At 48.4% G+C, this 12,972-nt stretch overlaps 1 protein-coding gene across 3 annotated transcripts; it reads right to left on the reverse strand.

Moving 5' to 3' along the window:
- Positions 1-191: 191 nt before the first annotated feature.
- On the reverse strand, positions 192-12,165 carry Otd2 (homeotic protein ocelliless). Of its 3 annotated transcripts, none has more exons than XM_072004763.1 (7): positions 11,219-12,165; positions 4,973-5,305; positions 4,662-4,813; positions 2,545-2,729; positions 2,187-2,307; positions 1,894-2,103; positions 192-1,813 (listed from the first exon to the last, which is right to left on the reverse strand). In XM_072004763.1, the coding sequence occupies exons 2-7, from the start codon at positions 5,211-5,213 to the stop codon at positions 1,712-1,714; spliced, it is 1,011 nt and encodes a 336-aa protein (XP_071860864.1). In that variant the 5' UTR covers positions 5,214-5,305; positions 11,219-12,165; the 3' UTR covers positions 192-1,711. The 3 variants fall into 3 exon arrangements, with proteins under 3 accessions (XP_071860864.1, XP_071860862.1, XP_071860863.1); XM_072004761.1 differs by having other exon boundaries at positions 4,958-5,305; XM_072004762.1 differs by lacking the exon at positions 11,219-12,165 and adding an exon at positions 8,838-9,131 and having other exon boundaries at positions 4,958-5,305.
- Positions 12,166-12,972: the final 807 nt, after the last annotated feature.

Consider the following 12,972-nt stretch of genomic DNA (forward strand, 5'->3'; position numbering starts at 1 on the left):
CGCGTACGCGAACGGTTCTTGTCCACGATTTAGCGCGCGATATTTCAAATTCGAACATTTCGATCGAAACGAAATCGCTAAGCGCGATTTGCCTGTTTCTACGAAATGGTTTCGGATCGTGTAAAGTCTCAGAAAGAATATCTCAAAAATAACTTAAGAAAGAAAGTTGGGATGATGCGAAAGAACGATAAAGATTACAATTCAAATTTGATATATTATTTCATACATCTTATTACACGTACGTCGTTGTTGTCTCTGTCGATAATCGTAGTATCGTTATCGATAATATTTATAATAACAACCTAAACGACCATATTACTTACATCCCTACGTTTACTATATCCTTTTTTTTTTCTTTTTTTTTTGTCACTTTACATATTGATTTTTATCTCTCGAGCCCTTTGTTACGTATAACGTATCGACCTCTGCGTTGGTCGAGGTGCCAGTGATTGCGCAAGTGAGAAGTGACATCTCGTTTCTTATATCGACCTTAGTGAAAAGGATCGAAAAAGTGAAAATATAAATTTCGCCTAGCACTCTGTGTTGAGCATGCGCGCAAATTTTTTTTTTTTTTTTTTTATTTACACAGTATAATATTCAAAGTAAAACGAATTAAACCCCCATCATAGATTTATACGAATACTAGAATTAAAATAGCGACCTTTAGATAACGACGATCATCCTCGAAATATCCTATCGGTTCGTAATTATTTTTTAGAAAATGGTACATATGTACACAGATGATCAGCATTTTCTTGTGTATATATATATATATATATATAACTTATGTACACGGTACGTGTCATGGTATTCGTACACGCGCATATCCGTACATAACTTTTGTTTCTCGAGAAATCTTTAACGAAGATAACGAAGGGCCGACATTATTTTGCCGTTGCTTTTTGCAAAATTCTACCTAACTACGTTGATTCTTCCAAACGGCGCAAGCCTATGTATATTATATACATCAGAGTGTCTTCCTGACACCGAAAGGTTCGATCCTCTCGCGAACGATTACCTTTGGCACGGTATACAATTGGAAAATTCGTGATTTCGCGCAACAAGATACGTTCGGTAGATGAATTCCCGTGTACAAACGATATCACATGTGTGTAACACACTGACTGTAAGCGGCGAGGGGGAGGGGAGACGATGTAACGCGATCGCTCCACTCCCTCTTGCCCTTCACGTCCGAAATGCTCTCGTCGATCTCAACTCTCGAGATGACTAGGGTAATAACAAGCGAGCGTACATACAAAGAACGGAAAGGATTCGTGATAATTGTTATCAGATTGCACATTTTAACGTAGAGGAACGATAGATCGAATATACGAAGTACCAAGTTGCATCTGGTTAGATCGAAAGTTACGTCGAGATAGCTAATTTTAAACGGTTAACGTTCCAAATACATCGCTCATTCGCTTTGTTCGCGTTACAACCAGTTACTTAGCTCGTACTCTCGAAACGAACACGCCGATTTAAATTCGACTACGTGATTCATTGGAACGCAAGAGAACGGATACGGCACTCACGAGCCACACGGTAAAGTACCGAGGTTCAACGATATGTCTAACACGAAGGGGACTGTCTTTGGCCGTGTTTCGCGTACCGATAACAGCGATTGCCATTGACTGTCAGAGTAGTCCGTTTAGCTATTGTCGATGATATGTACCGAAGCCTTGATGTTTCCATCAACCGGCGACTCTGCGATTCACTTCCGATCGCCCCATCCGGCGCTGTTATAAAACCAGGACGAAGCACTTTCGTCCCTCGTTTTACTCCATGTATTGTCTAAACTGCTTCCACCACCATCCTACGCATAATTCAAAGAATGTTCTTCGTGTATGTAGCAAAAAATAGATTCTTCGGTTCGAATTAGATTTTCGTACTTACCACGACGTTTAATTGATGCGAGGCGGGAGAAAGATAATCCATATTAGTGTAATACGAAGAGTAATTCTGGTAACACTGTTGTTGAGACGTGGTTGTGGTCCACGCTAACCTCTGATGGTCACCGGGAAATCCTCCACCACCGCTCTCCGTAACAGCCGGACTCCAGATACTACTGCTACTGCCTCCGCTGCTGTACACCGTTCCCCCTAACTGAAAAGCCGGCAACTCTCTGAAGCCCTTATCCACCGCGGGTAAAAAGTTTTTAGGGAACGTGTTTTTGGTCGATAACTTACGCTCGGTGGGGTCGTACTGGTAGCTAAGAGCAAACTGGTTGCGCTTCCTGCTGGTTTGTACTGAGGAGAATCCCTCAGAAGAGCCGGGGAGCTGGCCGCTGAACCACCTGTACCTCCGCTTCTACACAAACAAATTAAAACTATAAAAGACAGATGTTGCAAATCGATACTCGATAGAGTGGAACGACGCGAGTATCTTCGAGAGTGATAATTTAAAACGCGCTACGCCGATCGTCATCGTTCGATCGCCTATTAATCATTGCATTCGTATTGAAAAAAATTCTCTTTTCGTGAAATAAAAATGACGACAGCTCGAGCTTTGTATGGAAGAAATATATCAACGTAAAGCGATATTTACAGAGGTGTTGTGGCAGGCACCGCCGCAGCAGGCGTGGGCGTGGTAGCAATCGAAGGACTTTTTCCAGAGGGCGGATTGTTGCTTGGATTCCCGGAGGGCTTTTTCGACCTCGGTGCTTTGTCCTGTTGTTGTTGCTGTTGCTTCTGTTGCTGTCTGCACTTGGCCCTGCGATTTTTGAACCACACCTACGGCACGCGCGATTTAAAACTCATAATCGTTCCATGAAAGAAACGCGAATATTCGAATACGCGTATTTTGTCCGACGAGACATAGAAAACGAAATATCTACGTTTACCTACTTTTTTTCAATAAATGGCTGAAAGCAGCTTTCGATCCATATTTATTCTCGTTGAATCGCGGCGAGGTGCAGGTCTCATAGGAAACGAGCACGGAATGGTGTACAGAGCTTTCATAAAGCTGGCGTAATAGCCAATTATAAGGGAATACAGCACCGATGCAACTATCAATTACCAATCAAGCCGGCTTCGATAACACGGAGAGAAAGCGACGCGTATCATACTTGTTCGCGTCAGCTGATGCAACGAAATAACAGAAGGCAAACAAGTTGACGCGAGGGCAAACTTTCGCTAATGGAATAATTTTGCCAGCTTCTGATTTTTCCTCCCAACTCAGATACCGCACGCGCGCTTTTCGTTATCATCCACTTTGACTATCGGTCCACGCTTTCCATCGATACTACAAGATTAATGCGCGGATCACATCACCGACGACGATGGCAAACGAGATCAAAGTTAATAGTCTGCAAATCGTTCGTAAGTTCCAAAGTCATCGTTCCCGACGAGCGTTCAAGAGAGGGTTCAAATTGCTCGTAATTATTTAATTACGAGAAACGATACTTTGATCGCAGACATCTATCGACGTTGATTTCGCTGTCGGAGTACGCGACAGACACGGTTCGTCCTTCGATCCGTCGTTCGCCCTCCTAGATTTCCAGAACGCGAGAACGACCTTTGCAGAAGGAGAAGGAGAGCGAACGAAACGGCTGGAAGAACGAAGAGGGAGAATAAAGAGACGAGGAAAAGGGAGGGACGAAGACGGGGGAGGGGGAGGTGAGAGCAAGGAGGAGAGGGAGAGCAGAGAAAGAGAGGAGCCTAGAGAAGCCCTGCGCGATCAATGTTAGAAGCGGAGAGGTGAGCTTGGGTTTCTACGGATTTTCTGGGGAACGACACGAGCAACCCGCGTTCTGCCACTGAAGCTGCTCCTTGGTGTATGTTCCTACGTACTCTATACGAATTCCCTAGTTTTAACCCATCCTCGTTGCGCCGCTAAAGACTTTGCTTTGTCTCGTCGCCTCTAAATCGCGACATGTGGCACTTACGATCGATGTAGAGAAAAAAATAAAAAAAAAAACGAACGACTATCGCAAAGATGGGTGTTACACGTGCACGTAGAAAGCTATTAGGAGACCGTCAGATTCGACGGGAAACGCGATCACGTTGTCCGATGGTTTGGTTCAATTGAAAAGCCGCGCAGGGGTCAGAAAACACGAGTCGTGAAGAGAAGGTTCCGGTTTTGCAGTCGAGGACGAACGTGCGCAAGACTATGGACCTGGTTGGACCCATTCAATTCATTTACGGGGCTGGGACCAGGTGCGTTGGCCCGCAATTGCGGATGCAGCGCGCCCTTTCCGCCCGTGATGAGGGTGGAATATGCACGGACACGTTTTCGGAGATTGTTGGCTTCGAAAGTCGATCCGCACGACACGAATTCGTTCGTGACACTGTAGCAATTCGACGATTCCACGAATCGTTGTACGTCATTCAACCATTTTTGTCACGGAAGTTTCCTTTTTCCATTCGGTCAAAGCTACCGATACAGTTCGGAAAGCGTCTCGACCGATGGAATTCGATGGGAATTTTTTTCTGCCAACGATGCGAACGTATTTACGGGGTAAACCTAGTAACTTAGTTAACACCCCGTGTCCAGGAAACACGAGCGTTCGGTAAATCGATGTTGCGTACGAGACACTACTACTATCTGCATGCCGACGCTACAACCCCTCGGTAACGAAACACCGACCAACGTCTCCCCGTATCGTTTCGCCGCTTGCAGAAACCGACATCCTCGCGCCTTGCTTTAAAACTATTTCGACATACCTGCACTCTCGACTCTGGTAGATTGATCTTCATCGCTACTTCCTCCCGCATAAAAATATCCGGGTATTTGGTCTTCGAGAACAGTCCCTCGAGGACGTCCAACTGCGCTCGGGTGAACGTCGTTCGTTCCCTGCGTTGCTTTCTTGGGTTACCTTCAACAGAGAACATTAGGATCGTGATATATTTGCGTGCGAATCTCGTCACTCTAACAAGTATCGTTAAAACTAGTAATAATTACAATAGTAATTTAATTAAAACAATTTATTAATAGTATAGAGAGAATGAGGGGCACTCACAGTAGTAGGACTCACCGGCGGGAGTACAACCAGGGTAGCCAATGGTGGAGTGAAGTGCCTCGATAGGCGGCATACCAAGAGCGCTGACGTAAGGGTTGGTCTTGAGGGCGCCGTAGGGCCCGGCCGCGGATGCCCCGAAAGCGGCGGGCCCGAATAGATCGGAGGCCGAGGTGGTGGAGGCGGCGAGGCCCCCGAGATCGGTGGCGCCGGCGCCCCCGCTGCAGCCGGATGTACCGCCGAGGCTGTTCGGCCACATCACCACCCCCTCGGCCCCCACCACGACCACCCGCCCGCCTCGCGGCCGAGTCTACGCAAACCTCCTCCGCTCCTCGCAATTAGCTGCTGTTTCTGAAATTCAAATTCACAACACGGTATTTGCAACAGGCTAATCGCATCCCCTGCCATTCATCGTTTCTGTAGCCCAATGTGGCAGTGGAAACGTCTAAATGGTCGTGGAAATCGATCGTTTGCACGCTCGTATCTACAACGTAATCGTAGCGAAATTCCAAATTCTTGGAAAACGATTATTATCGGTTAAGTATCGGGTAACTCAACCACCACGGAGGAACGAACGTCTCGCGTTAGACGGAAATCGTGGACAATGGAAAGCTGCTGGCCGGTATATACGAATATCGAAAGCGATCGCGGAACATGGAAATAAGAACGACGCGGTTGACAGGTGGCTACGTCGGATAATCCAAAGAAGATGCAACACGACTCCGTCATTTTTCGAAGCTGTTCCCTCTCTGCCGATGACCCCGTGCACGACGACGCGGAGGCTAATTCCGAAAACGTGCCGTCCTCTCGAAAACCGAGAACGACGTCGAAAAGGGGGTGAGCCCGCGTATATTTCGAGATACGCGTCGTAGCCTTTCCGTTTCACGTTTAGCCGCTACTTAAGCCGCGTTTTATCCTCTCCGATTACAAAGTCAAGAACGTCGGTCTATCGGTCCCATTCCTCTCGCCTTTCGATCTCGCATCCCCGCATCCAGACTTGTATTAATTTATTTGTCTTCCCATTTATCACGTCCTCGCGTCTCGCATCTGTAGCGGCGTCGCGTCGGACCATCGGCAATATCGTTCCTCGTCGACGTCGATGTGTCCAAGGCGGGGAGAGGCTGCCGCCTAGCATGTGTTTCGGATTAAGGTAAGCTAATCGCCCTGTAATTAACACGTGCAACGTGAAAAACAATCGGATGACGACAACGGCGAGGAAGGCGACCAACTGTCGTCTCGAAATTGCTCGTTGCTGGCTCGTGAAACGAAGACGACACCGGTCGGTCCGCGTGAGAAAAACACGCGTATACAGCAACGAAGGATTTCTATTTGCAGCAGAAGCAATTTCCCGGTTCGCTGTAGATCGCGTTTTCAATGGTGCACTTGTTCGAAATGAAATTTCACATCGATAAATCCACTTTAATAAAGCATTGTTTCCATTTGGATGGTCGTTGCAACGGAACTACAAGTTTCGTACGAAAGGAACAACGACGCGTGAAGGGTGCTCATCAGGGTACTCGTACGATTACTCGAGCGAAAGTTGCTTCGCTCAAATATGGATGAGATACTCGAGTAGCGCTCGATTTTCGCAGTATATCACAACCTGCTGCGTTCGTGATCGAAAGTTGAACAGCGTTTCCGAATTGATCGCGAAATCCGCCTTACCGCGGGTAAAAAGCTACAGTTGCGGAATCGAAAGAAGTGGAAATTTCGGTCGATTATAATTCATCGGTTAACGAGTTATCTATCGGTGGTCATTGATTCGAACAAAAAAAGAAAAGCACAGAGGATGTTGAAGCGTTGTTCGAAACACAGTATAGTCGCGATAACTTGTCCGTTTAATTACGTTCTTTGCCGGAGATCCTTCCTCCGAAATGAAGTTTCAGCTCGGTGAAAGAGAATCCATAAAGCACGAGCTTCCCCGTGACGCCTCTTTCCCGGCACGCTATATTAAAATTTGGCTCACTATGAAAAGAAGGCCAGCGAAGAAAGGGCGGCTGCTCTCGAGGGTCCTCGTGAAGTAAGTCAGGCGCGAATCTCTACCTTTGTGCACTGCTGCGCTTTACACTAGCCACAAAGCACTCGTTACAAGCCAGCCGACGCGACGTATGGCTGAGAAACGTGCAAACAATCATCGGTTGGCAATATTCGGTACCTGGATTTTTCCGCGATTTACTCGGCTCTTCGTACCTGTGGTTTCTCGCGCTGGACGAGCCGCGTGTCGCGAATCCGCCGATACCGGCACAAACATTTAATTTAAACGAGCGGTTACGAGTTGGAGAAACGATTTTAATCGCGGCTGACCATCGACAAGGGGGTGGTTTTCGAAACAAAGGCTAGCGTCTATAGGGGAGTGCGACTCTATCGCGTAGCTGCCACACTTATTTACACTGTCGTGATATTAAAAGTACGCCGCGAACGCGGAACGTCGAAAAGGGGATGAGGTGCTCGAGAATTCTCTCTAGTCGCGGTAGCCAGAAGTAGTCTCTTTATCTTTGTGCAGTTCGGCGCACAGGACAATGCACTTGTTACAGACCGCCAAGTGTGGACAAAATGCTCAAGTCACCACTCGATTGGCCCTCGAGGGCACTCGAGTAGTCTACGACCCTGCTGTAACGCAAAGGCAGAGAGAAACGGTGCGAGTCGGAGAAAGATGGAGAGCTTGCCTTTTCCACCCCCGATGAATCGATCTCCCGCTGCAACCAGTCACCCCCACCCTCGCCCTTCGTCAGTTCGGCCCTATTGCAAACACTTTGTGTTACCAATCGACGTATATACCGGCACGTTGTCCCTAATGACTGTTAAATCCCCATTATTGCGTATCGCGTGTGTGCGCTGTCTCGGGGGTTGCGCCTACACGCTTAAGAATTCGAAACGCGAATATTCGACGGATAGTATCTGCGAATTCGATGATTCGTTGGCGATGGCCACGTGCGCCTATTACTCGCCCTCTTCTTTCCGTCAACCGAATTCCGTCAATCCTTCGGCGTTTAATTAATCGCGATCGGATTAAAGGAAGCGGGTGCGTTCGCGAAAGTATCGAAAGCGCGTATTCGCTGAAACGACAAATCTTCGATGGAGCAGGAGCGATTTCTCGCAAATGGCTCGCAAAAATGTGATTGCGAGACAGCGTAACGCAATTGAAAGAAGAAATACAGCGGACTTGGAGAAGTCTGCGAGCAGAATTTCTGCCGAAGTTATATTCGGCCGCACACAAGAAGCGACTCTAGCGAAGCTACCGCGGAAAGTTAAGTTCCGGCCGCATTGTTTCCAGGAGTGTTTGCACACAACCGCATTGTTCCTGAAGAGCACTCTCTCGCTCCGGGCGTCCACAATGGACGTGTACCGTACGTCGTATAGTCTGTGCGTGAAGAGGAGGGCGGTGCGCGCTGGTAGCACCAGAAAAAGCCAGAAAGTACTCGTCGCGTATTAACCGATTTTACCAAATATGCATTTCAACGACTCGTTGCTGCCGACCGCGATCGTTATTGCAAAATCTCTTCCCGTCTTTCCCTTCGAACGACGGCCGGAATCGCGTCACGAGGTGTCGGAGCAGCGGAGCGTCGGGGATATCACCGGAAAGACTGCGTTGCGCTTCCAGAGATCGTCCTCCGGGAAGAAAAAAGATCGCGTTTTGCTGCTTCAAAGTCGAGGGCGGGCTTTTCCACGGAACAAAAACCTGTCCGCGGGCGTCTTGTACAGAATCGCAGTTGAATACCTCCGCTAAGAGGTGGTATCCACGTAGTCACGAGGAAACGTTTCTTCGCCGAGTCGCATTCAATGCAATTTAGCCCGAAGGACGCCGTTGTTGTGCGTTCATTGAGCGTAAAACTTAATTCCCGTGGAAATACCATGAACTAGACATATATATGTATGTATATACCTATCTTCGAAGTTGTTCTCTCACTTGGATAGTTAGGTTTTATTCTCGGTTTCAAGAAAAAACATTCCAATGGGGTTGCGCTACCCTCTTCTCCTGGGGGATCAGCTCTTCCTTTTTTCTTCGCTTTCTTCCGTTTCCTTTCTTCTTTTGCTTTCATTCTTCCCGTCTTCTTTCCACGACCGACCAAACTTACCGATCATCGAGCCAATTTCGAGAAGGTTCCTGTTCCATGCCGTTCACGCGATGGCTGCGTCTTCTCCGCAGCTTCGATTCCATCCGCTTCTTCGCGCCATCTTAAAACCGATCACACGTGACACGATTCTCTTCTTCGAACTCGTCGACGATCGAGATTAGCACCTTCGTTCTCGTTCTCCTTCGTTCGTTCGTTCGTTCGTACTTCGATACTCGAACGTTTCCCAACCGTTTAACACGTACTATCGCTGCGTTCTCTCCAACAGACGCCTTCACGTTTCCGTTTGTTCCATAGGAGCGGCAAAAAGGAACGATATAACGTCCTCGATACATTGCGAAAACCTGATGCCGACTAGAATTCGAAGCGTTCTCCGCTCACGGGAAGGATGTTTCACCGCGTATGCACGACGAGGAGACGAAGGTCCTCCTCGTGGAAGGCGGACCTTAACCGGGAGGGAGGCAAGCCAAGAAGATTACCGTAAGCAGATTATTTCCGTGGAAATCCTGCTGGCCAACTCTCTCGACACTCTGCCACGGTCGAACGTTTCGGGAACCGAATTGTCCCGTGGAATCGTTTCCGCGAACGGACGTTCCGTCGCGTCGCACGATTCGCGCGTGATTTCCTTCGAAAGCCCTGTCGATACGCGAAACGTACGCGTTTCGTTACCACACGGTATTTCAGTTTCGCTAGATTCGATCGACAACGAAATCGGTAGACTCGTCGTACGTATCGCGTTGCTATCGTTCATGCAACGAGACAAACTCGGTACATTTCTAGCGAGAAGAAGTTACTTTTTCACGCGATTTGCGAATCGTTTAATGGAACAGTGACGCGAGAAAAAATACGAGCGGATTAAATTTTTTATGACAACGTCGTGTGGTTATTTAACTGCGAACCGACAACAGGGAGAAAATACCCGCTAACCGATACCGGCTGTAATTAATAAAACGTGTACCGACGCTTGCGTGCAACAACGCTACCGATGGAATGTTCTTTTTTTTTTATCGGCATGTTATTTCATATAAAAATAAAAAGATGAAACTATCTATTTGTAAATTGTATCGTTTTGTGGAACGCTGAGTAGATTCTTCGATGGTATTTTTTTTTTTGCAAAACTATCGAAATGCTCAGTTTTCGTCGGAGTGCTACGTTTACCGCGAGTATCTATTATATGCATATAGTTGCAGATATTTTTTTATTTATTTATACATATATATATAAATATACGGGTAGCTGGAAGTTGCAACGCGCAGTTATTTATGAATCAGTGTAATTTGCCAGTGTTTTTTCGTGATTCGGGAAAAAGTTCTCTCGTTGTTTGGGAATATTGCAGGGCACGTTCGTCCGCGGATTTATATTCCCTCTTTGGTTGAATGAAAGCTCGGCGTACGCCTCGCCGATTAAATGCCGGCATTTTCGAGGTTTTCGCGCACCGCAGCGTCCGAATTTGATTCCATTGGTTGGGTTTTCCCCGGCCCTCCGGCTATCTGTCGCTTTTCTTTTTTTCCATTTACCGCGAAAAGTAATCGTACAGATAACCCTACGTCTATAAAAATTGATACCGTACGATTCTCCATTCTGTCTCCTAGAGACATTCCGTGGAAAAGATTTTCGTAGCCAGCCGCGAATCGATCGTAAGTCAAAGCAACGAGATATTTATCCATGCGAAACGTAGCTTACGATATCATGTTCGAACGTTACAAACCAACGACTACAGATATTCGCATGCGTAAATTATCGTCGTTCACCTTGTGAGCGAACTGTGCCTCGTAAATTTGCGAGATTCCGATGTACTCGCGAAGGGAAGCCCAGTCGCTATTACGAAACGAGTAAACATCCGATCGATAAACGAACGTCGCTGGTGATTCTTGGTCACCGTAACGCGCTTCGTGTCAGCGTAAGCGTTCGCGATTCCTACGTCGCGAATATCTCGACGATTTTTCTTTTTTTTTTTTTTTTCTTAAATCACACGCGCGATCTCTCATCGATACGGTCGACACGATAAGTACGATATTACTCCAGGAATCGCGGCGAACGAATAGTGCAGCTTCCCCAGCTCGATCTCGCCGGGGTCGTTCGATCGACACTCGCGGATGACACTCGCTGACGACACTCGCGGACGACACTCGCGGGGCGGAATGCAGTCGCTCGAGGCTGCTCTCCGGGTGAAAATAAACAAGATACTTACCCGTGAATCGTAGAAATGGTTGGAAGCGACGTCGGCGACGGTGTTCTCGTTGCTAAAGGGAGTAATCCTCGATGAAGAATCGGCTGGATACGAGGTGGAGCCGGTGATGCCGGTGACGTTCAGCAGGTTCGAAAACAAAGGTTAGGTATCCAGTGGTTGATCGGTCGCACGGCACACACGCTCGTCGCTACTGCCGCGACGTTTCGCACTACCGAGGATGCCCGATAGAGTATATCACGAATATGTAGACCGATAATGACTATTCTATTCCCTAATCCGGCCGCGTCTCTGTCTTTTTCTCTTTCCGTTCGCGGGATCCCTCTCTGTTTCTCGGCGGTCGGCACTCGTTCCGTTCGTGGCACTGTCTTTCTCGCTCTCTCGTGCCGGCAGCGTTCCGTGTGCGGGATGTGGGACAAACCCGGGACAGATGGACAGGGATAGACGGTAGGTAGAGAGAGCAGCGAGCGCGGCGGCTATTATAGCAGGAGGGCGTAGGAGAGCCCAGCTCAACTTTTCACGAGAACTTTAGTTGTTACGGATCGCTCTCTTGGCCGAGGGGTTATGCGCGAGGGGGGCGCTCGCTCGGTCGCTTGGCTGTCGGCGCGGGAGACCGGACTACGTACCGGTCGAGGGGGGAGAGCCGAGGGGGAGTATCCAACCACGGAAGGGGATGAGGTACCGTTCGAAGAGGGGGTAGTTCTGCCAACGAAGGGAAGGACGGACGAACGATGGAGATGGAGAAAGAACGAACGAGTTCGGCGATGGTGAAGGAACGAGACGGAAAGTTGGCTGCGTTTGCGCGGAGAAAGAGAAGCAACGCCAGCCCGAATGGGAAAGAGAACGCGCGCGAAACTGGCTCGGATAGAAAGGAGTAAGGGTAATCGAGGGAGAAACGAAGCTACGCCGAAGCAAAGTGCGAACGAGACGAAGGCCCGACCGACGTCGAACAGCGTCTGCTCGTGGAAAGTTGGCGTGGCTAGGGCCGTGGCATCGAGACCTAACCAAAGTAGTGGGGAACCAATGGATACGGCCCGCACGAACCAACCTAACCAACCGCGATGGCAACGCTTCCTCACCGTTACGACGCGTTACGTACAGTCCGTCTCTAAAAATATATCCGAGCTTCCAGTTCCTCTTCCCCTCCCTTCTTCACCCCCTTTCGCTCTTTCCTTTCTTTCTGTTTCTTCCATCTATCCGGAAAAGATACGCGAATAGATTCTAAATGGAAGAAAATGGACGGACACGGCTGCCCGCACCGAGTTCTTCCTCCGGGTGATCGGTTGCCTCGCGAACAACGTCGATCGCGACGCGAGGATCGCCTTGCTTTTTCGACGGGGGTTAGACAGCGAGGGGGAAAGAACGATCGCCGATCTACGAGACGAGACGAATCGCTGGCGATTAGGAGAGGATCGGCAACGCGGTTGGAAGGAGGCAGATCGAATCGTAGCGAAGACGAGTTTTGGTTCGACGAATAACACGTTTCGCGACATCGTCTTGCAAGGCGACGAACGTCTGGTTCGCGCAAACGAGGACGTTCATCGAACTTGGTGTTCGCGATTCTCCGCGTCGTTGTATCCGTCGAAGTCGAAACGTTCGCGGTTAATCTCGTTATACAGGCAAAAGAGGAACCCGTTCGACGAACGCGCCAGCTAGTTATCTTTTTCTCGAAACGTCAATCCTCGACTGCGATACTCTCCTCCTTTCGTTACGCCCTGTAGCCAGGTGATAGCTACATAGCTGGGCGTATACCCACA

This window comes from Bombus fervidus, chromosome 6 (genome assembly GCF_041682495.2).
Source record: "Bombus fervidus isolate BK054 chromosome 6, iyBomFerv1, whole genome shotgun sequence".
NCBI lineage: Eukaryota > Metazoa > Arthropoda > Insecta > Hymenoptera > Apidae > Bombus > Bombus fervidus.